General features: G+C 54.4%; 1 protein-coding gene across 18 annotated transcripts in view; it reads right to left on the bottom strand.

Annotated features, from left to right (window-relative positions):
- The window catches only part of MORN1 (MORN repeat containing 1), a 67120-nt gene extending 40447 nt beyond the window's left edge, over window positions 1-26673 (bottom strand). For 5 of the 18 annotated variants that reach the window (XM_054443861.2, XM_054443889.2, XM_054443871.2 and 2 more), the window contains exons 1-9: window positions 26390-26659; window positions 25038-25362; window positions 24848-24919; window positions 23176-23274; window positions 22356-22466; window positions 20745-20835; window positions 19912-19999; window positions 9375-9471; window positions 7395-7505 (exon numbers count right to left, since the gene is read on the bottom strand). In XM_054443861.2, coding sequence (XP_054299836.1) covers window positions 7395-7505; window positions 9375-9471; window positions 19912-19999; window positions 20745-20835; window positions 22356-22466; window positions 23176-23274; window positions 24848-24919; window positions 25038-25329 — 961 coding nt within the window. In that variant the 5' untranslated portion in view covers window positions 25330-25362; window positions 26390-26659. Of the gene's footprint in view, window positions 1-7394; window positions 7506-9374; window positions 9472-9809; window positions 10588-19911; window positions 20000-20744; window positions 20836-22355; window positions 22467-23175; window positions 23275-24847; window positions 24920-25037; window positions 25363-26389 lie in introns of those variants that run through there. The other 13 variants (XM_054443899.2, XM_054443934.2, XM_054443926.2 and 10 more) reach the window with 11 other exon arrangements.
- Window positions 26674-26984: the final 311 nt, after the last annotated feature.

Genomic DNA, 26984 nt, shown 5'->3' with positions numbered 1-26984 from the left:
TCCATCTCAAAAAAAAAGAAACTAAAATCAAGATGTTTCCAGACATACAAAAGCAGAAAGAATTAATCACTAGCAAACCTGTACTACAAGAAATGTAGATTAAGTCCTTCAGGCAGAGGAAAATGAGAGCAGATGGAAATATGGACCCACAGGAAGAAGCGAGAAGAACCAGAAGCCACAGCAATGCGGGTCAACAGAAGAGACTGCTTACTGTTTATTAAGTACACATTAAAACCTAAGTGGTCATTTAAATAAAAATAACAACGTATTATTAATTTTATTACATATATGAACATAAAATATATGAAAACAACTGCATAAAAATTGGGACTGGCAAAAAAGGTATACAACTGTACAGTTCTTACACGTGAAGTAGTATATTACATCTCTTGAAAATAACTGTGTCACAGCTTGCCAGGATTAAGAATAAAATAAAAAAGAAAGAAACTGTGGTAAGTCAAGATGTACCTCTGCTACCCCTGACACAGCAAGACCAACCCTTCCTCCTCCAATACATTTATGATGATCCCCTTTTACTTAGTGAATTGTAAAACACTAAAGTAATCCCTCAAATAACAAAACAAAGAGTTATAATTAATACATTAACAGAGGGCTGGGTGTGGTGGCTCACACCTATAATCCCAGCACTTTGGGAGGCCCAGGTGGGCGGATTGCTTGGGACCAGGAGTTTAAGAGCAGCCTGGGCAACAGAGTGAGACCTCATCTCTAAAAGAAAAAAAAATTTTTTTAATTAACCAGGTGTGGTGGTGTGCACCTATAGTCCCAGCTACTCAGGAGGCTGAGGCAGGAGGATTACTTGAGCCCAGGAGGTCAAGGCTGCAGTGAGCTATGATTTCACCACTGTACTTCAGCCTGGGTGACAGAGTGAGACCTTGTCTCGAAAAAAAAAAAAATCAGTTAGAAAAAAAAAAAAAATATATATATATATATATATAAAATCAGAGATGATAAAATGGAATCATAAAAAATGCCGAATTCAAAAAAGTTAAAAATAGATATAGAGGGGAAACAAACAGCTGGGGCAAATTAAAAAATAGTAAAATGGTAAATTTAATCCTACTGTGTCAGTAACCGTATTAAATGTGAATGGTATAAACAGTTCAGTTAAAAGGCAGAGATTATTAGATTGGATAAAAAAGCAAGACAACTATATGCTGCCTACAAAAAGTACACTTTAAAAACATAAGCAGGTTAAAAGTAAAAGGATGGATAGAGCTACACCATGCTAATGCTAGCCAAAAGAAATAAAAAGTGACCATATTAATATCACAGAAAGTAGATGTAAGAGTAAAGACAGTTACTAGGGATAAAGAAAGTAATTTCACAGTGATAAGGGATCAACTGATTAAACTGCATAAAAATCCTAAATGTGTATGCCCCCAATAACAGAGCCCCAAAATACATGAACCAAAAATTGATAGAAATAAAAGCAGAAATAGGCAAATCTTTTGTTTGTTTGCTTGTTTTGAGACAGGGTCTTGCTCTGTCACCCAGGCTGTAGTACAGTGGTGCGATCTCAGCTCACTGCAACCTCCGCCTCCCAGGTTCAAGCAATTCTCCTGCCTCAGCCTCCCAAGTAGCTGGGATTACAGGTGTGAACCACCATGCCTGGCTAATTTTTGTATTTTTAGTAGAGATTTTAGTAGATATGGGGCTTCACCATGTTGGCCAGGCTGGTCTCAAACTCCTGACTTCAAGTGATCTGCTCGCCTCAGCCTCTCAAAATGCTGGGATGACAGGTATGAGGCACTGCACCCGGCAAGGCAAATCTATCATAGTCAGATATTTCAATATGCTACTCTCAATAACTGATAAAACAAGCAGACAGAAAATCAGCAAGGACATAGTATACATACATACATAGAATATCAATAATGTCAACAAAATACATAGAAAAATACATAGAAAAACACATAGAAAAATACATAGAAAAATACATAGAAAAAATACATAGAAAAACAATAATATCAACAAAATTGACCTGATTTATAAAATATTGTACACAACAAAATTCACATTCTTCTCAAGTGCACACAAACTCTTCCCGAAAATTGAAGAGAGAATTTTTCCCAATTCACTCATTCTATGAGGACAGCATTACCTTGATAGCAAAACTAGACAAAGACATTACAAGAAAAGAAAATTTCATGCCAATATCCTTCACAAACAGGGATGCAGAAATTCCCAACAAAACTTTAGCAAGCTGAAGGACAAGAGAATTCATTGCTCTATTAAAAAAAAAAGAAAAAGAAAAAAGGCCAGGCTTGGTGGCTTATGCCTGTGATCCCAGTATTTTGGGAGGCTGAGGTGGGAGGATTGCTTGAGCCTGGGAGTTTGAGACCAGCCTGGGCAACATAGTGAGATTGTCTATACAAAAAAAAAATTACAAAAACAAACAAAAAGATAATTGGGGAAAGAATACTCTTTTTAACAAATGATCTTAGGACAAATAGATATCTACATTCAAAAGAATATACAGCAGTTGGACCCCTTCCTTACACCAAACAAAAAGATTAACACCGAATGGTTCACAGTCCTAAATGTAAGAGCTAAAAATATACAATTTTTTTTGAGATGGAGTCTTGCTCTGGGGTGCAGTGGCGTGATCTCGGCTCACTGCAACCTCTGCCTCCTGGGTTCAAGCAATTCTCCCTGCCTCAGCCTCTCAAATAGCTGGGACTACAGGCACCTGCCACTATGCCCAGCTAGTTTTTGTATTTTTTAGTAGTGACAGGGTTTTGCCACGTTGGCCAGGCTGGTCTTGAACTCCTGACCTCAGGTGATCCTCCTGCCTTGGCCTCTCAAAGTGCTGGGATTACAGGCGTGAGCCACCGTGCCTGGCCTAAAAATATAAAATTCTTAAAAGAAAACATAGGAGTAAATCTCCATGACTCCAGACTAAGCAAAGTCTTCATGGATATGACATCAAAAGCAACAAAAAGAAAAATAGAGAAATTGGGCTTCATCGAAACTTAAAACTTTTGTGTTTCAAAGGACACCATCAAGAAACTGTCAGACTGCCCACAAAATGGAAAAATGTATTTGCAAATTAGATATCTGAGAAGGGACTTGTATCTAGAATATGTAAAGAACTCTTAAGACATTTTGATGCAGAGCAGGTGAGCTCCACAGTAGGGCTTAGCCTGTGAGGGTTCTTGGCTTTGGCCAGGGAAGGATTTAAGGGTGAGTGGGAGGTATGGAGGTGGCAGAGCTACAGCTCCTGCAGAGCGGGGCTGCCCCACAGGCAGAAAGCAGTGGCTCAGGGCAGCGTTGCAGTCATATTTATACCCACTTTTAACTGCATGCAGATCAAGGGGTGGTTTATGTGGACATTTCTAGGGAAGCGGCAGTAACTTTTGGGTCATCAGGCCATTGCCATGGAAAGCGGCGGTAACTCCCAGGTGTTGCATGGTGATGGTAAACTGGCACGATGCGTTGGTGGGCATGTCTTATGGAAGGCTGCTTCCTCCCTGGCCCTGTTTTATCTAGTCCTCAATTTGGTCCTGTGTCTGAGCCCCACTTCTGGAGTCAAGTTGTGCCTCTTATGTCCATTTCTCCAACTAAGATCTACAAATGGCCCATAGCACACAAAAAGATGCTCAACATCATTAGCCTTTAGGGAAACGTAAATCAAAACCACAAGAAGGCACCACTTCACACCCACAAAGATGGCTACATCCAAAAGACAGACAGGCCAGCAAGGTGGCTCATGCTTGTAATCCCAGAACTTTGGGAGACTGAGGCGGGCAGATCACAAGATCAGAAGATGGAGACCATTCTGGCCAACATGGTAAAACCCTGTCTCTACTAAAAATACAAAAATTAGCTGGGCGTGGTGGTGCATGCCTGTAGTCCCAGCTACTTGGGAGGCTGAGGCAGGAGAATCGCTTGAGCCCGGGAGGCAGAGGTTGCAGTGAGCTGAGATTGCACCACTGCACTCCAGCCTGGACAACAGAGCAAGACCCAGTCTCAAAAAAAACAAAGGCTGGGGGCGGTGGCTGATGCCTGTAATCCCAGCACTTTGGGAGGCCGAGGGCGGTGGATCAAGAGGTCAGGAGATTGAGATCATCCTGGCTGGCAGGGTGAAACCCCATCTCTACTACAAAAATACAAAAAAATTAGCCGGGCGTGGTGGTGGGCGCCTGTAGTCCCAGCTACTCAGGAGGCTGAGGCAGGAGAATGGTGTGAACCCAGGAGGTGGAGCTTGCAGTGAGCTGAGATTGAGCCACTGCACTCTAGCCTGGATGACAGAGCAAAACTCAGTCTCAAAAAAAAAAAAAAAAAAAAAAGACAGACAATAGCAAGTACTGAGGAGGGTGTAAAGCCATTGGAACCCTCTTTCATTGCTGGAGGTAATGTAAAAACCTTGCAGCTTTTCATGTTCAGACTGAAAAGGAAGAAGTAAAATTGTATTTATTTATAAACAATATGATCGTATATAGAGAAAATCTTAAGGAATCCTCCAAAAAACTAGTAGAGCTAATAAATGAGTAAAGCAAGTCAAAGGAAATGAGGTCAATAAGTAAAAATCAATTGTAGTCTCTAGCAACCTCTGAAATGAAGTTAAGAAAATTCTACTCATGATGGCATAAAAAGAATATACAAATTTATCAATGTTTAGAAATAATAAAATAATTACAATTCAATATCTAATAAATAACATTGTTATGTATTAATAGCTTTCACAAAGAAGTGCAAGATGTATGCTGAAAGGAACAAGACACTGGTGATAAAGTAAGAACTCTACCTAAATGGAGAGATGCTTCTGTGTTCATGAGCTGGAGGCCTCAGTGTTGGTAAGATTTCATCTGGCCATTCTCTCCAGAGGGGTTCAACGCACCTCCATCAACATTCCAGCAGCCTTCTTTTGTTGTTGTTGCAGAAGTTGGCAAGCTGATCTTAAAATTTTATACAGAAATGTAAAGGTCCCAGCAGAGTCAAGATCATTTTGAAAAGGAAAAACAAAACTGGAGGACTCTCCAGTTGGAAAACGTGCTAAAAGCGACAAGAATCCAGATAGTGTGGTCCTGGCATAGACTGAGGATAAATCAGGATAGACAGATCAGTGGAGCAGACTGGGGGTCCAGGCATAAACCTTGACTCTTAGGGCTGACTGATTTTCAACCAAGGTGCCAGGGCAACTCAACGGCAAAAGGACAGTGTTCTCAACAAATGATGCTGGGATGATTGAACATCCCCATGAAGAAAAGATGAATTTAGAACTTTATCTTTTCCATAAAAAATAACTCACACTGGATCACAGGCCTAAATGTAAGAGCTAGAACTATAAGACTTCTAGAGGGATACGAGAAAATCTTTGTGAAACTTGGGTTAGGGAAAGAATTCTTAAATACAGTACCAAAACTATGTTCCATAAAAGAAAAAATTGACAAATTGGACTTCACCCAAATGAAAACCTTTTGCTGTTCCAAAGATAGCATTAAGCAAATGAAAATATAAGCCATAGGTGGACAGAAAGCATTTGCAAAGATGTATCTGATAAAGGGCTTATATCCAGAATAGGTAAAGAACTCTATAGCTAAAAATAAGAAGACAACCTTTTTTTCAGTTTTCTTCTTCTTCTTCTTCTTTTTTTTTTATGAGACAGGGTCTCCCTGTGTCACCCAGGCTAGAGTGTAGTGGTGCAGTCACGGGGCTCACTGTAGCCTCAACCTGCTGGGCTCAAGGGACTCTCCCAATTTCAGCCTTCCGAGTAGCTGGGACCACACGCATGCACTACCATGACCAGCTAATTAAAAACAATTTTGGTTTTTTTTTTTAGGGATGGGGTCTCACTATATTGCCCAAGCTTGTCTTGATCTCCGGGACTTGGCCGGGCGCGGTGGCTCATGCCTGTAATCCCAGCACTTTGGGAGGCCAAGGCGGGCGGATCACGAGGTCAGGAGATCGAGACCATCCTGGCCAACACGGTGAAACCCCGTCTCTACTAAAAAAAAAAAAAAATACAAGAAATTAGCTGGGCGTGGTGGTGGGCGCCTGTAGTCCCAGCTACTCGGGAGGCTGAGGCAGAAGAATCGCTTGAACCTTGGAGGCGGAGCTTGCAGTGAGCCGAGATCACGCCACTGCACTCCAGCCCGGGTGACACAGTGAGACTCTGTCTCAAAACAACAACAACAACGAGAAAAAGATCTCCTGGGCTCTAGTGATCCTCGCACCTCAGCCTCCTGAAGTGCTGGGATTTTAGGTGTGAGCCACTGTGCCTGACTGACAGTCCAATTTTTAAAAAATGTGTACAATATTTGAATAGACGTTTCGCCAAAGAAGATAAACAAATAGTCAATAAACACAGCAAGAGCCGCTCATCATCATCACTCATTAGGCAAATGCGAATCAAAATCTCGACGAGCTATCGCTTCACACCCACAGGGCAGCTATTACAAAAAGACACAATTCCAAGTGTTGGGAAGACGCAGAGAAATCTGAACCTTCATGCATTGCTGACGGGACTGTAAAATGCTGCAGCCATTTTGGAAAAACAGTTTAGCAGCTTCTTTAAAAGTTCAGGCCAGGCGCGGTGGCTCACGCCTGTAATGCCAGCACTTTGGGAGGCTGAGGCGGGCCGATCACCTGCGGTCGGGAGTTCGAGACCAGCCTGACCAACATGGCGAAACCCCATCTCTACTCAAAATACAAAATTAGTGGGGCATGATGGCGCGTGCCTGGAATCCCAGCTACTCAGGAGGCCGAGGCAGAATCGCTTGAACGCGGGAGGAGGAGGTTGTGGAGTGCCGACATTGCGCCACTGCACTCCAGCCTGGGCAGCAAGAGTGAAACTCCATCTCAAAAAAAGAGAAAAGTTCAAACATAAATCTACCACGTGATCCAGGGATTCCATTCGTAGGTGCATACCCGTGAGAAATGAAAACACATTCACACAAAAACTTGTATACAAATGTTCACAGCAGCACTATTCATAACAGCCCAAGGTGCAAACAACTGCGATGCCCACCAGCAGACGAGTGGGGAAGGAGAAAGTAGCCCCTCACTGGAACGGAAGACTGTTCCTCCTAAAAAGGAAGGACACACTGACACACGTGCACGCGCGCCCCCCCACACACGTAAACACATTCAGACCTGTGCACACCTGTGCAAGGCATACACACATATGCACACACATACACGAGCACGCACATCACACAATATGTGCACACATGCTTGCACGCACACCCAAGGCTGCCCTGACTGGTAGGGGAGCTGGCACGCCTGCGACCTCTCTGCCAGGCTCTGGGCACGAAGTCACTGCTGTGCCTCAGGAGCCACATGCAACATCTCGTCCGCATCTTCACTGCTTAAGAACCTGCTGCCTGTTTCTCTTTTGGAAACGTTAGGTCATCTCCCCCGGAGATGCTTACTCTTGGCAATTTCCCCGTGGTCCTGCAGCAGCTGAACGTTCACCGAGAAGGGAGACCCTTGGGCCACTTCCATCACCTCCGGACCCAAGATCACGATCCTCGTAGCTTGTTCTGGGAGACGATAGAGTGTGGCTTTAGCGGTGACTGGCATGGTCCCCCACCCACCCCATGGCTGAGTCAGCAGTGGGCACCCCAGGAACCGACCAGAGCCCAGTGTGGCAGCTGGAACACAGGTACATGCGGGGGCCGACCCTCCGCAAGCCACCTTGCAGAGCAGCGACCTGGGCAGTCGTCCGCACTCAGACCGTGAGGCTCAGCTCTGCTGGCCCGGAGCACTGTGGAATCGAATCAAGTGGACCACCGGGGCCATGGAGCATGCAAGAGACACAAGTGGATGGTGTGGGGCTGTTGGGTTTTCCTGCCCGTGGAATGTTCCCGCACGTCTTCCCGCTGGTTGGGATTCAGGCTCTGCATTCCCTGCGTCTGAGTCAGCACCCTCAGGTGCCAGACCTGGGACTGGGGCGAGGCCTGGCAAGGGTGGGTCCACCGGCTGGCCAGTGCCTCCTGGCAGCCAGGGCCGCCCCTGCTCCACCGGGGCCTGCGGGGCATCGCTGTGGGCGGTGTCGTCACACCGTGTCCTGCTGCCCACCGCCCCTGCCCCCACCTGCCATCCCTGACTCTCCACTATGGATTGGCCTCCAGCAAAGCACAATGGAGGGGCTTTAAAAGCAGATGCTGGGAGAACGCCTGGGATCTGAGGCTGCCTCAAAAGGCAGCACAGGCGACGCCGGGTGCACAGGGTGGCGGGTGCCCTGGACTTCATGGCAACGGTGGGGCTGGGGAAGGGCCTGAAGCTCTGGCCCCTGTGGGAGCTCCTGCTGTGTTCTGGGGGCAAAGCCAGAGCCCACCTTGGCTCGGAGGGAGACCCTCCTCGGGGTGAAGCCAGGCTGCGTCCTGCACCTCTTGCCCTGTTTTTCCCACCTAGAAATTTCAACAAGGACCAAGAGACTTTTTTGGGAGGAGGGGCTGGGATCTGGATTCTTTCCCTTGAGGTGAGGTCACCAAGACACTCCTGGAGGGCTCTGCTGAGGATCCAGGGGCCCCTCAGGGAGACTCCACCTGAGGGAGAAGCATCTGGGCCGGGACCCAGGCTCGGCCTCCATCCCAGGATCCCCTGCAGGGTGCACTGTGTGCGTGCGGGTGCTGGGACCCACCTCTCAGTGCTCCCCAGGCACTTGGCCACTCCTGCCTTCCCGAAGATCTCAGCCTCCACGAGGAGCTCAGGGCCAGCAGGTCTGTGCTGAAGGCAGCAGTTACTGTCACCCGTCACCCCTGTGACCTCTCCCAGCTAACAGGTCTTGGTCCTCCAAGGTCTTCCAACCCAGGAGGTATGTGTGGGGCTGCCTGGGCTGAGACCTTGCAGGTGCCCCAGTGCAGAGCCAGAGTCGGTGCTGGCGGAACCTGCACCTGTGTCACGAACTTGGCCCCAAGGTTTGGATGAGTGTTGTGTCCCTGGCTAGACTGACCCCTGGGGTGGCACCCTCATCCTGGAATCTATCGAGAGGCCACCCAGAGGCCACCAGGAACACCATGGGGAGAGGGAAGGTGGCTCGGGGAGGCAGCCCCCAGAGGAGGCCCAACTGGCTGCTCCTTCTGTGAGCCGAGGCCACCCTGTGGTCACATCACAGTGCAGAGGGCTCAGGGAAATTGGACAGAGGCCACTTGGGGTACAGCGCAGCCGTGACGAGGCCACCCCCAGACACTCAGGCCCCAAGTCCGGGAAGTCCCACTTGCAGCAGGACCACTTTTGACATCAGATTAGAACATGTTTTTCCTTAAAAGGGTGGGATTTTATATTCCACTTTGCCCCACCCCTCCCCAGTGTGCTCTTGGTCAGTATTTCCCATATGACTGCCCAGGAGCCAGGGACACACCCCACAGTGGACCTCACAGTGCCCACAGGAAGGCAGGGGCACCTACCTGCTGGGTGGCCGTTGATCCACAACCCATAATAGGTGACCCCTGAGCAGTGGGCCATGCTGCCCAGTCCACTGAAGACGTCGCTGTGCCACTGTCCCTGCAGAGAGAAGGGTGAGGCTCAGGCTGGTGGCTCCCAAGGGGCTTTTGTGGGTCCCCGCATGGCACTGCGGCTTCCTGGGGCTACAGCAGGGTCCCAGGACCAAAGGCTGCTAGAAAACCACATCGTCTCGAGGGTCCTTGCAGCCTGTCCCTTGGTGGTGAGAAACTATGTTTCATTAGAATGCGATCCAATTTGCTTTGCAAAATATACTCCCTTTTGAATTTTAAAGATGCCACGAGGTATGGGAACAATGGCACAGTATATAAAATACAAACAAAACCTCGAACGGGCGCATTTCAGCAAAAAAATCCTTTTAATACAAAGATATTGCGTTTGTGGCATGTATCATAAAGGAGGCCTGCACTTGCAAACTGGCTGACTGTGGCGTTGGGATTAAGGTGCGCTGCTTGTCCGTTACACTGTTCATTTATACATGAAGAGGCCAATTAAAAAACACAGTTTGAAAAAATGTGCCCGTGCACTTGGGAGAAATGCCTGTTCGCTGCACACCCCAACTCTGCCTCCTTCATAACAAGCCTGGTTTCCAAGTCATACAACAAAGCCTGGGAAACTCATGTGAAATAGCAGGGTGATTATTTTCATGGAAAATTTCAATGGTATTTCGTTTGACTCTGAATTACTTCTATTAGAAGAAAAATTAACCAAAGGCACGTTTTGCTTCTGTTCACTCTTTGGCAGGAGCCAAGTGGGCTCCTGCTTCCCTGCCCGGCCCTCCCTGGGTGCCTTTCCCAGGGGAACCCCGAGGCAGCCGCGGCAGGTCTGCAGGGCGAAGCACGTGCCTTCTGGGGCCTCTCCACGGATCCCGGGCCCTGGGATGCATGGGAAGAGACAGCGAGGGCTGAGGGCCAGGGCTGAGGAGTGCGGCAGATCAGGGAGAAGTGGATGGTGCTGGAGCTCTCTCTGGCCGCAGGGAGACAGGGCCTCTGCAGACAGCCCTGAAGGCGACTGGATTGCCCCAAAGGCCAGGGAGAGCCACAGTGCATGAGGGGCTGGGGCAGGGTGGGGGCAACTCACAGCTGCTGGCTGGGAGCACGGCTCACGCCTCCAGGCAGGGGGCTCCGATCCGAGACAACTGGCAGCCCACGTGGGTGCCTGGAGGCAGCAAAAAGGCAGCTCTCAGCTTCAGAAGAGGCTGGGCAGCCAGCTTGGGGTGCCAGGTGGGCAGAGGCCCGGCTGCTGTCTGGACAGGGCCCTTGCTCCTGAGGCTCTTGTCCCTCTAGCACCCAGACCCCAAGATCCCAGCCAGCACCCACCCGGCTGCATTCCTGCAGTGTTCCAAGCTGAGCGCACCACTGACGTCACCCCATCGGCCCAGACAGTTGCCCTGAAGATCAGAGTCCGGTTCACCGTGCCACCCTGGGCCCTGGGCAAGCACCACCCACACTGGCAACTACAGTGGATGGGGGCCCCAGAGCTGACCACATGTGGGGTCAGGTGAGAGTGATTCTGGGTTTCAGATACCAAGGACTGGCGCAGAGTCCACGGGCTGCCCTGACTGCTGCTGCATGGCATGCCTGGAGGCCATGCCCTGTTGGAGGCCATGGGCACCCTTGCATCCACAGAGCACCTCCCCTCAGGCTCGCCCCCTCAGCTCTCTGTCCTGTGACTCCAGACATTCCCACCAAACTGGGCGAGAGTCCATTGCATTTGATTGGCATTTCTTGAGGGTCCCTTCCTGGGACCATCATCCTCCGTCTCTCATCTCATTCACGCTGGATGGGGAGAGGCGCGAGTCAGCGCACAGCTGAGGGCTCTTCAGGGCGTCCGGGGCCCCCGTCACTGTCAGTAATGAGAATGGCGATATCTGGTCTCTGCCCCCTTCCACCTGCTTGGCCTCTGGAAGGTGCCCCGGGCTTTCAGGAGGAGGGAGGTGGAGCTGCAGGGCAGGGCTGACACCAGCTGCAATATGGCGTCCAGGGTGAGTACCCAGTGAGGCTGTGGCTGGGCAGGGGAAGCCAGACACACTCGAGTCACGAGAAATGCAGAGGTGCAGAGCCCGCCTTTGGGGTGAGTGGCTCCAGCCACAGTTGGTCTGGGGCTGTGGCTCACGTATGTGGTACGAGTCTGCCTGGCATCCCCTTCCCTGGGTGCGCAGCAATCAGGTCCGGGCTTGGCATCCTCGGTACCCACCGCTGGTGTCCGAGTGGGAGGGCTGAGCCGGGCAAGCTTTCATGCAGCACTTGGTCAGCCCAAGCACATTTGAGTGATCAATTCAACTGATCCAATAGCACAGTCTTGTCTAATTCATGTTATCAATCACACCTTTGACAATTCGGCTGTTTCTGTTGCATGCACCCCAAGCAGGAACGAGCAAGAGCTTATTAATTAGGGTGCAGGGGAGGCTCCTGATCCTCCTGCTGACGACACAGACTGGGGCGCTGAGAGTCCTGGGGCAGCTGCCTCCCGCCTGGGCCTCAGGGAGCACCCAGGCACAGTCCAGGCCAATGCCCAGCGTGGAGAGTTACGTGCAGGGCCTCAGCCACACAGAGGCCGGGACCGAGGAATGGGCATGCTGCCACCTGCTCACCCTCCTCCTCCCTGCCGGGCCACTGCCTGGCACCCAGGTGAGCACAGGTGTGTGGTGCAGGACACGGGAAGGTGGTGATGGTCACACGACCTTTGGGGAAGGGCCACTTGGGGTCCAGGTCCACACCCAAAATAAAGAGGTGAACAGCGGTTCCAAAGTCAGGAAGCGGTCGTACAGGATGATTGTGACACACATATGTCCCCCTCGGTCACAAAGGCGACCCCAGGACCACAAGGGTGTCCTCTGTGGGGGGCCCTCCCTTCCCTGCCCTGTTCGGCCGGGTGGCAGAGCACTCAGGAGGCCCCAGGCAGTGCTCGGCTCTCCCCAGCTCCCAGCACCACTCAGCTGAAGGCTCACACCTTCCTTGATAGTTGATGAGCTCGGACAGCTCGGCTGGTGCAGGGACTGCTCTGGCGCTGGCCCACTCCAAGCAGCCTGGGGCAGAAGAGGTTGTGAGTGCTCTTCTTTCTCCCTCTGGGAAGCACGTCTGGTCCATTCATGCTGTTTTCTTTCCATGCTCTATTGGAAGCGATGCCCTCTGTTTTCAGGCCCTAGTCAGGCGTCCACCCTCCCCTGGCACCATCAGACACTTCCTGCCTCTGGCCCTCCTGGGGGAGTCCTGGGTCTGGTGCTCCTTGGGGTTAGACAGCCCCGGGAGGTGGGGGTGAAGAGCAGGGGCTCCAGCTTTCCCCAGTGTCGGCCTTGAGGGTGTTGTGGTCTGGAGAAGGTAACCCCCAACCATTGCCAAAGCTTGGGCATCAAGAGACAGTGCCTTTGCTGAGGTTCATGGCCTGGTGCACCAGGTGGGGGCTCCGAGGACCAGCTGCTCAGCCCCCTCAGGCCATGTCATGAGTGAGGAGCCCGCCGGACCCTCCTGCCTGGGCCCTGCGACTGCTCAGGGGCTGGTGTGCCTTGGTGGCACAGGTGGGGCTAGCTCCGGTTTCTGAAGACCGGCCATTTGCATCACTTCTTGGTAACAGTGAGGACCAGGGGTCCCGTGTTTGACCTCGCTGGTCCCATCGCAAGTGCCTGGGCTTCAAGTTGTGAACTGTGAGGAGTTCCAGAGGGGACATGGGGCCTGCCCTAGTGTAACCCTAGTGCTTCCACGACGGCCCCAATAGCCGGCCCCTCCTCTGCCCCCTCCTCTGCCCCAGGGTGGTGGGGGATCCACATGAGGCAAGCCGGCCAGACTCCCCACAGGCCATGCGTGCTCAAACACCCCAAATTATCTACATGATTCTCAGTGTTACATGCACCCCAGGGGTCCCCCACTGGCCCAGGCTTCCTAGACTGTGACCCCTGGGTCCGAGGGCAGTAGGCCCAAATGTGGAGGCTGTAGGCCCCATGGAGGCCCCGCCGTTGGGCATTCCCACACACGCCCAGCTGAGGAGAGGAGGCTCGGGGACTGCGGCAGGCAAAGCCACCCAGAAGGAGCCACCTGCTCCTGAGCAGGTGCTCGGCACCCAGCGGCAACTCCGGGAAAGCTGGCGTGTGAGATAGCCAACACTCATGGCGCAGTTGATACAGCCAGGGACGCCTGGAGGGCTGCGTTGCCGCCAACATGGGTAGGAGACGCTCTGATGTGCACACACACGTGTGGCTTCCACTCTGTCTGCTCCGCGTTCTGGTCCGGCTCCCACCGAGGATGTTCTGGAGGACGTGTGGGGCCTGCCCAAGCCCTCGGGTCCTGGGAGGTCGAGGCAGTAAGCTGTAAACTAGGAGTATGGGGCACGGAGATGGTCGAGGTGTCACAGGCTGGTGGGGGTGCTCGTGGCCCAGGACCTCTGTGGCTTCCGGGACCGGCCTGAGCCGCGTGGCTCCTTTCCCCGTGGAAGAGGAGCCTTCTCAGCTTTGGGATCTGCTGTTCTTATTTTCCGTCAGAAGAAGCTGTAACACATTTATTTTCAGGAATGCATTTTTCTCTAGAATGCATTTTTTAAAAAAGGTTCTTCATAGAGCTCTGCATTAAGGAGTACTGGCTGCAAGGCAGGAGACATGATTTGCAGAAAACACACCTGCTGTCGAGAGGGAGAACAGGTCTCCCGGAGGGGCCTCGCCAACCCCGAGCTCACGGTGCCTGGGTAGCAGCCGATGTCTCCTGGAGTTTCTCCTACTATAGATGGGTGGATCAGAGCTGATGTAGGAGGTGCCAAGGGCATGCTCCGAGGTGGGCAGAGGCGAAGGCCAGAAGAGAGAGAAGAAAGGACTTACCACTTTCTAGTCTTTTCAGAACACAAAATGATCTCTAAAAATAAATGAACAGCCGGCGCTGGTTGGGGTGTGGCTGGAGGGACAGGGCAGTTCTCAGAGGCAACTCAGTGTCCAAGAAGGTCCCAGCGCCTGCCTCGTGGCCTTGATCGATGGTTTAAGCTCCCAGGGAAGAAGTCAAAAGGCCAAACTCCTGTGCACAAAGGCACTCCACAAAGCCTGGCAGCACCAACATGGTGAGGGGCAGGTGCTCACGGGTGGGGGCAGCTGGTGGCCAGGACTGGGGGAGACTACAGCCGCCAAGAAGCGTCAAAGAGGGGGAGACCGGGTGCGCAGTGGTGGCCACAGCTGACAGTGGGTGGGCTTGCATCTCAATTGTGGTTATTGTTAAGAGGGCCAATACTCATTAGGGTAACCTTTTACAAAAACAACAGAAAATAACCAGTGTTGGGGAGGCTGGGGAGGAACTGGAACTGTGTGCGCTGTGGGCAGGAAGGTAAAAGGGTGAGGCCGCTGTGGAGAACAGCATGGCAGTTCCTCGAAAATCAAAAACAGAATCACCACCCGATGCAGCAATCTCACTTCTGGGGCTGCGGCCCACAGGACCTTGAAGAGTTCTCTGTGCAGCCGTATTCACAGCAGCATCACCCACAGGACCCAGGAGGGGAAGCCTCCCCAGAGTTCACCCACAGATGGGCAGAGAAGCGTGTCTGTCCACACGAGGTGGCGGGAGCCGGGGGGTGCTGGCCCGGCTCAGCCTTAGCAAGGAAGGAGGGGATGGCACAGGCTCCAGCATGGAGGCTTCTGGGGACATCGTGCTGGGTGAAACAAGCCTGGCACGAAAGGACACCACTCACAGGAGGCCCTGAGATCAGTAGAGTCTACAGACACACAGTGGAACGGTGGCTGCCAGGGGCGGGAGTGTGGGGAGTTCGTGTTGGATGGGGACAGAGGTTCAAGTGGGAAGGTGACAAAGTTCTGGAGGCGGATGTGGTTGTGGCTGCACAAAATGGGCATGTGCCTCCTGTCACCCCACTGCACGCTTAAAAACGGTCATGGCCCAGTGCAGTGGATCGCGCCTGAAATCCCAGCCCTTTGGGGGCCAAGGCAGAAGCACCTGGGGCCCAGGAATTGGAGATTAGCCTGGGCAACACAGTGAGACCTCGCCTCTTCAAAACAAAAAGTGGTTAAGATGCTAAGTTTTATATTATATGGATTTCACCGTGACAAAATGGTTGGTGTTTTGGTTTTTTATTTTTTTGAGACTGGGTCTTACTGTGTTGCCCAGGCTGGAGTGCAGTGGGTGTTGATCTCAGCTCACTACAACCTCTGCCTCCCAGGTTCAAGCGATCCTCCCTCCTCAGCCTCCTGAGTAGCTGGGGCCACAGGTGTGTACCACCACGCTTGGCTAATTCTGTATTTTTTTAAAATTCTTTTGTAGAGACAGGGTATCCCTATGTTGCCCAGGCTGGTCTTGAACTCCTGGGCTCAAGCAGTCCTCCCACCTCGGCCTCCCAAAGTGCTGAGATTACAGGTGTGAGCCACCGTGCCTGGTCGACAAAATGTTTTTTAAAGCGGGCTAAATATTTGACTAATGACACCACAAGGAACGGCTGTCCCCTCACTCTGGACAGCTCTCGGGATGTGCGGCCTGACTCCCGTCTCTGGCAGCTGCTGCCTCTCTGGGTCGATGCCGTTTACTCTCCAGGCTGAAGGTGGAGGAGAGGCACTGTGACCGGAGGGCCCAGCGCTAAGATGCAGAGCAGAGAACCGAGCAGCTGAGCCAAGAGAGCCTCGCTTCTCCTCATTAACCAGAGTCCAAGGGACAGACCTGGTAATGTCTTCTTGCACAAACAGCCACGTGAAAACCTCCTGCCTCTGAAGCGTGGTAGTCTGGCAGCCACGGCTGTGCCGCGTGGGAGGCGACCCCGGCCCAGTCCTGACCTGAGGGCATGGGGGCCCAGCCTGTCCTTTTGGCCTCAGGCGCCCTTCTCTGTTCGTAGCGTCTCCATCGGTCTGGGCAGGAGCAATGCCTGGAGAAGGTGCTGGAGGAGCAGGCAGCTCACTGGCCACGGTCTGCCCGTGCCTGCGGGTGTCAGTAGTGTGGACAAGGCCAGGGGACTGCTGCCACCGGTGACATTGCCCAGGGCACCCCATGGGGCAGCGAGCACCAGCACACAGCAGTGTCCCCAGGGAGCTCAAGCCACGGGCCTGCTTGGTGAGGGTGTGTGGGCCTCGGTTGGCAGGCGGTCCCAGGGCCTGCCCAGGTCTCCCAGTCCTCTGGGCCTGGACGGCAGAGGAGTGGGGAGGTCATATTATAACCCCAGGGAATGTAGGTCACTCGAAGGGTTTTGCACCAAGACTGTCACAGAAATCCTCTGCAAAACTCTCTGCAGAATTCAAGGCTTTAGCACCAAGGGGAGAAACCATCCCAAGCAGAAAGGCCTGGGGGGCCGCTTGGGGGCCCGGCTCTCAGGAGTACCCAGCCAGCCCTTGGGCCCAGTGGCCATCCCAGGCCATCCTCCCCCATCCAAACTCATGGCCTGGGAATAAGCTCTGGGCTCCCGGGGAGCAGCCGCCTCCCTCCGGCGAGGCCCGGGCCAGTGTGGTGCCGGGACTGGGCTGGGCTGCCCCCTGGTGGATGCGCTGAGCACCCTGGTGCTGTCAGCCCAGGAGGGAGGGCGCTGTCCCTTGCCTGGTCCTCTCTCTCGGCCCAGGGCGCTGGTGACCAGCAAGCAGTGTGGACCCGAGTTGGCGCCTGGGTGGTAGCCAGGGGACCTGTGGGACAGAACAGCCTCTGGGGATAGGGCTGTGCTGGGAGTGGGGGTGGGGAGGACAGAGATGTCCAGGTCCTCTGGAAGAACAGGAGCTGCTTCTCGCCCAGCCCAGGCCGGGGGGGATGGCCCTGTCTGGCAGCAGGTGGCACCTCTGTGTCCCTGGGCCATGAGACAGGCCCTGACCAGGTCCTCCTGAATCTCAGGGAACGTGAGGATTGGGTGAGTGGCCGGGGGCCCCCAGGGCTGCGTTGCCACTCCCTGGTGAGGGAGCCTGCCATCCTAGCACCTCAGCTTCCTCACCTATGCCCTGCTTGGACTGGTGGGGTCATGAGCCAATGCACCGAAAAGCTGACAGCAGCGCCTGGCACCCAGGAAGTGAAACCACACACCCGAGCCCAAGCTCCAGAGCTGTGCACCAGCACCGGCCCCAGCTTCGCCCTAGCCCTGCAAGGCGAGGCAATCGTCATGGTGGCAGTGGGGTGGGGGCCCAGGTGTGCTCAGGTGGGAAGGGGCAGGCAGAAGAGAATTCTGCCCAGGGACTCCCTTGGCCGCACTCTCCCACTGCCACTCTGGACAGTGAAGACAAGGGAGCAGTGGCTGCCCCAGCACGCGGTGAAGTCTGGTCCTGTAGGATGGACACACGTCCCCAGGGGAGAAGAGGCAGAGCCTTGGCCTGGCTACAGCACCTCCTCCATATGGCTCAGGTGAGAACCCGCAGCACCAGCCCAGGCCAGCAGGGGCAGCAACGACGCTGACGTGGACTCCCGTGGTCCAGCAAGGACACTGCCAATGGCCAACTGCCCTGAGCAGGGCTGCCAGTCCCTAGAGTGGGCATGGGTGGCACTTTTACCCAAGCAGGATGCTCTGTTTCAAGAGCAGGGAGGGTGGACATGCACGCGGAGGGGAGCCACGCTGCACCTCCTGCCCGACCACCCCTCCAGGGGCCCCACATCTGACCACCTCTGAGGCCCTGCTGCGGGCAGCTGTGCCAGCCAGGATGAGGCTCCCATCCCCACCCCCACCTCCATCCCCATGTGGCCCCATGCCAACTGCCAATCCATCACCTCTCAGCTCCCAGCACCCCTCCTCCTTGCCCACTTTTGCCTGACGGGAACTGGACCCTGTCAACGTTTCTCCTTTGCCAGCAAGTGCAATGCCAGGCTTTGTCAACAGAGAACAAGGCGGGACTGTGGGAGGCAGTGTTTCTACTTTAACTCCTATGGCCGAGGCCAGTGGCCTGTGGAACACCCCAGTGTCTGGTCTCTGCTAAACGTCTCCTGCACCTCAGGGGGAGTTTCCTGAGAAGTAGCTTTGGCCCCTGGCACCCTAGAAAACCTCTCTACCACCTGGGCTGGCAGCCATACCCTCTCTGTGGAGGTCTGAGTCTCAGGAGGGTGCTGGGTTCCTCCTAGCTCCAGGGACCATTCTCTCCAACCACTGCTCCAACTTTCACAGGAGAATCTTGGCAAGGAAGGGAATTCAACCGACATTGTAATTCTGCAACCCACACAATTAAATGTTGCATTTCTCATCAAAGCAGCCCCGAGGCTCTAAGGAACGAGGGACTCCTCTCCATGGCCACAGCAGTCCTGATTCTCTGGCTGTGACCTGCGCTGCGTTTAGAGACCTGCACGTGTGGTTCCTTCCTGTTAGTGCTGCTGGACGCTCAGGGGCCCCTCGCAGCCCTTGCAGTCATGGTCATCCTCATGGCTGCGACAGCCTCACACAGCAGCACCCGGGCTCCTGAGGCCCTCAATGCTGCTGGTGCCTCACAGCCAGCATGGGGGATGGCTTGGTTAACCATGAAGCTCCCTCCTGCGGTGGACCAGCAGCCTCCCCTTCCCACCAGCCAGGAGCTCAGGCCTGCAGCCCAGCCCAAGCAGCAACCACACCACTCCCAGACTCCACCGCAGAGGGTCTGTCTCCGGGCCCCCTCCTGACACTGCGACGTTGCTATTCCTTTTCCTGCCCTTTTTGGTAGCTAGCTGCCTCGTCCTTGTTGGTGACTTTTTCATTACGTTTTCCCCATTGGAGTGATGGGTGTTGCTTCTGCCTCCTGAATCGTCCTTATTAGTGATTTTTTCATTACATTTTTCCCCATTGGAGTGATCGGTGTTGCTTCTGCCTCCTGACTGCATCCTGAACCAGGCCCCACTGTCCATTCAATGCTCAGACCGAAAGCTCAGGCACCAACCTTGACTCTTCTCTTGCCTTTGCCCGCACATTCAGCCTGTCAACAAGTCTGGCGTCCTCTCCTCCAAACATCCTGAAATTTGCTCTCTGCACTCACGGGGCCGCTGCCCCATTCCCCCGAGAACAATCCTAGTCCCTGCCTTGTAGGGCCTGTCACAGACCAGAATGTACCACCCCCAAATCTGCCTCTTTGGCATCAGCACTATTTTGAGCAGATTATTTTGAGAAACTGCAGACACAGGAGAAGCTCCCTTTTGTAAGAAAAATTTGCATCCGTAAAGGAAGTTCCACTGGTAAGGGCATCTCCTCTCCGTACCAGGAAGAGAAAGGCCCCGGTGGAGAAGGCCCCGCCTCAGCTGCACCACAAGCCTCATCCCCGTGACTGGCCCCCAACACCCTTCTTCCTTTGGTTTGGCTGAAGATGGGATTTAAGTCAAAAGTGAGAGCCGCCTGTGAGCTTCCCTGCCTCTCCGCGTATCTCCCGAGTATACACAAGGCACACATACGAATACACTCCTGTTTGTTTTCCTCTTTTCCCAACAGGGAACTGTGAGTGGAGAGAGAAACTTATCTTCCCACACGGGATAAGGGAATTGCAGGGCCTGGCACGTGGAGAAGCTGCCAGGGTGAGGCTCCCCATACACCCCACGCGCCCTGCCCACCACGAGGCCTGTACCCTCTGGGCAGCAGGCGCCGTGCGCCCCCGGGTACCTCGTAGGTGGTGCCGTTGACGCAGCGCAGCACCCCGTGTCCCTGACGCTGGTCCCGGACCCAGTCGCCGTCGTACTTGTCACCGTTCCTGGGGGACACACGCACAGAGTCCACTCTCAACAGGGGGAGCCAGGTGGTGGCAGTGACTCAGACCGGCTCCTCCCACCAAGCTCCGCAGGCACCGCGGGACCGAGGCAAAAATAGGCCCGAGCAGATGGCCCCAAGAGCTCCTGCCTCGCCAGGGCCGGCTGGGGGCCGACGACAGGCAGTGGGGACACGTCCGCCCACCCCCACCCTAGATGGTAGGCCTGCTCGGGACGCGCTCAGCTTCCGCCACTCAAAATGGGAAATGACACAGGAAAGGCAACGGGAGGGGGCTGCAGTCTCCACAGCCAGTGAGGCTGAAACTCCGCCGTGGGAATTTCCACACGGGCTGAAGATGCCCAGCACTTGGGAGGTGGGAGGCGGGAGGCTCTGCTGGCCGGAGGGCGCCCCCATCCTCATTTAGACCTGGAGACGCCCCTGTGGTGCCACTTTGCCGCCAGCCTGACGTTCTCAGGAGGTATTTTAATGGGGGGGGGGGTGATGTTTTATCTACTAAACACATAATTGGTCAATTTCAATAAACAAGGCGAAAATTACAGAATAATCCCAAAACCACAGAATGTGGTTCAACAACTTGGCACTGCGGGGGGTGGCGGGTAGACAGCAGGGGCCGGAACAGGCCCGGGGTGTCCCATGGCAGTCATGTCTACACCCCCAGGCCACATGGCCTCACACCTGCACTGTGTGTCTGTCATGCGCCGGGCAGCACCTGCAAGACTCATACTCACTTAAAGAGCATCTGCCCAGGGCCGTGCCTCTTGTTGTCATGGAAGGAGCCCTGGTACACTTGTCCATCCCGGTCCACCAGAAACCCGTGTCCTGGAGAAGGGACCGAGAGACAGACTTGGCTTTGTGCCTCCTCCTGCATCTGAGAAGGGATCTGCCCTCTGCTCCTTGGAGGGCAGGCAGGAGGAAAGTAGTGAGTCTAGGAGGCATGGGGCTCAGGGCCCCCCAGGAACATGACAGGTCCTCCAGACCTGGCTACACAGAGGCCTCAGCACGGCTCGGTGAGGCTCTGAACGGGAAGGGCAGATGTGCTTTGGGACAGGTCGGTCAGCTGACAGGGCAGCAAAAATGGCCCTGGGGTCCAGTTCTGAAAGGTGCCGTTGAGGGGCCCTGCAGACTGCCATCTGAGGCTGCACAGGCTCTGCGTCCTGCTGGGGTGAGGATGGGTGCAGTTTGGGCCTGTCGTTTGTTTTTACAAGAAACTTCAAGTTCACAGTGAGGAGGGCAGGGCTTGACCTGAACAAGGAGAAACTCAAGAGGATGGGGGTTTGTAAACTGTGGCATTTTCAGATTTTGGACAACTCAGAAATTAGAGAGTATTTCTGCTTCTTTTGTTTTTTTTTTTGTTGTTGCTTTGCTTTTGAGACGGAGTCCCGCTCTGTCGCCAGGCTGGAGTGCAGTGGCATGATCTCAGCTCACTACAACCTCTGCCTCCCGGGTTCAAGTGATTCTCCTGCCTCAGCCTCTTGAGTAGCTGGGATTACCGGTGTGTGCCACCATGCCCAGCCATTTTTGTATTTTTAGTAGAGACGGAGTTTCACCATTTTGCCAAGGCTGGTCTCAAACTCCTGATCTCAGGTGATCCGCCCACCTTGGCCTCCCAAAGTGCTGAGATTACAAGCATGAGCCACCACACCTGGCCTCTGCTTCTTAACATAAGGAAAACACTGGAAAAAGAAGCTCCGTCTGTGGTGGAGAGTATTATGTGCTTGACTCCTGTCTCGGGTGTGGGTGGCCTTTTGGCTGTGGGACTACGGACCGTGCTGGGCCTGGCTTGGCTGGGTAGAGGGACAGGGCACAGCCCCCTCCTGGCTTGAGTCTGGCCTCCTGACTTGCTTGGGCCAACAGAATGTGGAGGAAGTGGCTAAGCTGTCCAAGACTACTGGGCAAGGAGCTGGGCTTCCCAGGCCTATGAGGACCTCAGGAACCCTCAGGCCTGGCGGAGTTGCTGTGACTGTAGCCATTTAGTGACCCCACATGAGACCAGAGCAGAAGCCCCTCCCTGCAGGGCCCAGCCCTACCTACTGACCCCAGGATCAGGAGCAGTTCATAAAGCAGTGGCCATTTTAACCCCTAAGCCATGGGCATCTGTTCCGCGGCAGCGGATAACAGAGCTGCACCAAGCGCCACAGGACCCGGTGGGCATACTGGTGTATGCAGGGCATAGGACATGGCCTGGGGGTGGGGAGAAGAGGGCATGGGCCCCCTACCTCCTTTCCCAACCTCTGAAGTCAGGCAGGCCCTATCAGAGGTTCCTGAACCCAAGTGGATGTAGGATTCCGTGTCCTGAAAGCGCCCGCCCTCACAGCACCCGGCTCCTGTGGACGCCAGACCTTCCCGCATGCCGTGGGAGACCTCCCCTTCGTAACATCCGCCGGCTTTGTACTCCATGACGCCGTAGCCTTGAGGCTCTCCCAGAACAAACTGTCCAGAGAAGGTGTCTCCTGCATATGGATAAGGAGGAGGGGAGACAGGAGGTTCAGTTCAGGGCTGCGGCCCCAGTCGGCTCTCCTCTGTCCCTGACCCATGAGACGCAGGAACCATTCCAGAATGGACGTCCCTGCCTCCATCGTACTACTCAGTCTGGTTCATGAGGGAAAACATGGTAAGCAGGTCTGGTCTCCCCAACAGCTGGGCACGCAGACAGCCCCAGGCAGACACTCTCTGTGGGCATCTATCCCGAGGGCAAAGGACCCTCTGGTCGGTTTGCAGGGTGAAGGGTGAGCTTTTTCCCTGGCTCTTTAAAAACTGAAAGCCAAGCCTGAGAGAAAACACCTCCACAGAGAACCCACCAACCCCTCTGGCGTGAGGGTCTGAGATTCCTGGAGACACAGCTCCCGACAACGAGTCCCCAGAGCTGGTTTCCCATCTAGGGATACAACGTGGCTGAAATAACTTTAAATAAAAAAGAAATAGTGTAACTTGGGACAGATAAATCTTTATTCTAGAAAAGTGTCTCTGGAAGCCTGAGTTGCTCTCAGCAGTGACCACAGAGCCTCAGTCAGGTCCCCAGGGCTTCCCGGTAGGCCAGGCCCCTTATGGCACAAAGCTTCCCGTCTACACGTCACACCTTCTGTGTCTAGACTCGGGGGACCAACTGAGCCCGATGGGTTATCAGAAAGGAGTGAAGGTGCCATCCCGGCTAGAGCTCACCTGACCAGGCCCAGTGCCGGCGGCCTTCTCCCATGATTTCTCCATCCACAAACGCCCCTTCGTAGTAACTGCCATCTTGAAATAACAACTTCCCGTGACCTGGCAGGAGAAATCGTCATGTGAACTCAGACAGTGGTTGGGTTGACTGCGAATGACACTGTGCAGTGTCGGGCCTGTTTCTCAGAACGAAGAGCTTGGCTTCAAAACCTGTGTTTGGCTCTATTACTCATGCTATACAAGTATTTAAAAATAAAAAAAAGTTCTCAAAAACCTCTGCCGAAACATGCCTGAGCAGCCTGCGCCTTCAGCCAGAACAAGCAGAGGAATCAAAGTGCAGGCAACCAGCCTGAGCAACATGGAGAGACCCTGTCTCTACACAAAATTTTAAAAATTAGCCAGGTATGGTGGTACGTGTTTGTGGTTCCAGCTGCTCAGGAGGCTGAGGTGGGAGGATCACTTGAGCCAGGAGGTTGAGGCTGCAGAGAGCCATGATTGTACCACTGCACTCCAGCCTGGGCGACAGAGCGAGACTGTCTCAAAAAAAAAAAAAGAAAAGAAAAGAAAACTGGGCAGAGTGGCTGGGCACAATGGCTCATGCCTGTAATCCCAGCACTTTGGGAGGTTGAGGTGGGCGGATCACCTGAGGTCAGGAGTTCGAGACCGGCCAACATGGCAACACCGCATCTCTACTAAAAATACAAAAATTAGCTGGGCGTGGTGGCAGGTGCCTGTAATCCCAGCTACTCAGGAGGCTGAGGCAGGAGAATCGCTTGAACCTGGGAGCTGGAGGTTGCAGTGAGCCGAGATGGCACCATTGCACTCCAGCCTGGGCAACAAGAGCAAAACTCTGTCTCAAAAAAAAAAAAGAAAAAAGAAAAGAAAAGAAAGAAAACTGGCAGAGAGCAGATACAAAACTGCGTGAGAGGAGCACAGTGGCGGGAACATCCACACCGCCGAAGGTTCATGGCACTTGCCTGGGGTTGGGCGGGGTACAGGTGTTACCGACTTTATGCTTGCTTCTTTTGTTTTGTTTTGAGATGGAGTCTCGGTCTGTCATCCAGGCCGGAGTGCAGTGGCACAATCTCAGCTGACTGCGACCTCTGCCTCCTGTGTTCAAGGGATTCTCCTGGCTCAGCCTGCCAAGTAGCTAGGATTACAGGTGTGCCTTACCACATCCAGCTATTATTGTATTTTTAGTAGGGTCAGGGTTTCAGCATGCTGGTCAGGCTGTTCTGGAACTCCTGACCTCAAGTGATCCGCCCGCCTTGGGCTCCCAAAGTACTGGGATTACAGGCGTGAGCCACTGCACTTGGCCTGACTTTACACTTTCTTTCTTCTATTACTTGGACTTACTACAAGAGTAGGTTCTCTTTATAATCAAAAATAAACCATAAAGCCAGTTTTCAGTCTGGAAAAGACAAATGAACTCAACCTCTAGGGAGAATTTCTAAGTCGCAGCTTCCTTTGCTGAAGGTGGCCCTCCAGGGGGGTCTCCCAGGCCTCTGTTTCCCCTGCCCATCCGGCCTTACCCTGAGCAGCCAGGGAAGCACCAGGGTACAATGGGCTTGAAAGCTACAAGAAATGCCACTTGCCCACCCAACCTCCCGGGGAGAAACTGGCTTTATCAGCTGTGGGGCAGCAGCTGGAAGAAGAGACCACAGAGGCTTCTCACCGTGTTTCCTCCCTGCTTTCCATTCTCCTTCATATCGAAAGAAGGAATTTGGGTATACGTAGACACCATAACCTGAGTATTGAGAAGACACGCACAGATAAGCACAGACACTGATATGAGGGATGGTCTCCCGTGCTGAAGGAGGGAGTGCAGCTCCCTTGAGGGCCTTCAAGGGGTTGGTACACATCACCTTCAGCAGACCAGAGGCGACCTGTGGGGCTCATGAGCTCTCCTGTCGACTGTTGGGCCATCCATTTGCTCATTTGTTTATGTGACAAGGATGAGGACCTACTTGGTGCAGAGATGACAGGCCCAGTGAGAGGAGGGCTGGCTTGAAACAAGTGCAGGTCCTTGAGAGACCAGAGGTGCTCGGGAGGTGGTGAGGGGCAGGTTGGGAGCCTTGTTGCAGGAGATGAGTGAGCCAGGGGACGGCAGAACGGCAGTGTCAGTGAGGCACACAGGGGAGGAGCAGACTCTCCCATCCCCTGCTGTGGCCCTTCAGTGGCCTCCTATCCCTGGGGAGAAAATCCACACTCATACCCAAGGACGGCCTGGCCGGCTTCATCTCCTCCCAGTTGCTGGGTGTGCCACCCGCCAACTCCTGCAGTTCCTGGAATGGGCAGGGCTCCCTCCCCACCAGTTCCTCAGGCACATCTTGGGGGCAGGGTTTATGGGAGAATGTCGGGGAGGAGGGCAGGGGGTTACCACAGGCTACTGTATCTGTCCCAAATCAGGGTCAGGTTCTACCTGAAGATACTAGTGTTAGCTCTGAGTTCATTCCACACCCGTTTATTTGATTCTAGAAACAGCTCCTATCAAAACCTGCTCTTTTTTTTTTTTTCTTTTGAGACTGAGTCTTGCTCTGCTGCCCAGGCTGGGGTGCAGTGGCGCGATCTCGGCTCACTGCAACCTCCGCTTCCTGGGTTCAAGCGATTCTCCTGCCTCAGCCTCCCGAGTAGCTGGAACTACAGGAGGCACCAAGCCCGGCCAATTTTTGTATTTTTTAGTAGAGACGGGGTTTCGCCATGTTGGCCACACTGGTCTCGAACTCCTGACCTCAGGTGATCCACCCGCCTCGGCCTCCCAAAGTGCTGGGAGTACAGACAAAAACTGCTTTTTTGAAACGCGTCCTAGCGTTTCTGGACAGCACCGGCCAGGAAGTCAGGAGGCTTGGTGCTACTCCTGCGCCTGCCCTCGCCCCACGTCCTGGGCTTCGGGATCCCCATGGCAACCCCAGGTCCCGCTGGCTGTGAGTCTGCGGCCGGAACCCGGTCTTCCCTGCTAGGAGCCCGCGGGGGGCGACCCCCTGCAGGGCTTGGCCTGCTGCGGGAGGAGGGCTCGGGGAAGGGTGCGAGCCGGGCCCGAGGAGGCGCACGGCGAGTCCTGTGGGAGTGGGGGACGCGGGGGCGGCCCTGGCTCCGCCGCGGCACCTGGACCTCTACTTTCCGAGGTGAGCATTTGGGGGTCGAGGGCGTAGAACGATCGCACCCCGAACGGAGCCCAGGACAGCCGTTGACCTGCCCCGTAGCCCGCAATCGTTACCGTCCCGGGGCGGCCGCCTCGGCGGGTCCCGGCGCGGCCCGCGGGAGCTCGGGGTGCCCTTGCTAGCCGCCGCCATCTTGCCGCCGGCGGTTTCCCTTAGCGACCAGCAACGCCCGCTTCCATTGGTCTTTGTCGCAAGGGGGGTGTGGCCACGGGCCCAGTCCCTGAGCCCGCGCAATCTCTGGAGCGAAGCTAGCCGGGCCCGGAGCCAGAGGACGCAGCTGCGCCTGTGCGCGTTTCCGCCGCTGTCGTCTCTTCCGCCGAGAGGCCCGCCCGCCAACGGCCTGCGCGTCTGCGCCGGAAGCGGAAATGGTTGGAGCCCTTGGCCCCGCCCTCGCGCCATCTTGGGGGCCCTGGAGGCGGCGCCGCGGAGGACGGAGCGGAAGTGCTCGCTGCAGCTTCCCGGAGCCGGAGCGCAGCGCCTGCGGCCGCACCTGCCCCGCCGTCCTCCTTCCCGCGGCCGTGAGGGAGACCGCGGCTCGGTCGTAGCGGAGCTGCGAGGTGCCAGGAAGGGCTGCATGGCGCGGGAACGGCCGGGCAGCGCCGCCTCCACTCCTTCCGGGCTGTCAAGGCCGCGGGCGGGCGGGCGGGGCCG

Source organism: Pongo pygmaeus, chromosome 1 (genome assembly GCF_028885625.2).
Source record: "Pongo pygmaeus isolate AG05252 chromosome 1, NHGRI_mPonPyg2-v2.0_pri, whole genome shotgun sequence".
NCBI classification, from domain to species: Eukaryota; Metazoa; Chordata; class Mammalia; order Primates; family Hominidae; genus Pongo; species Pongo pygmaeus.
Note: the sequence above shows the minus strand (reverse complement) of the source record. Positions and strands in the feature narration are given on the sequence as shown.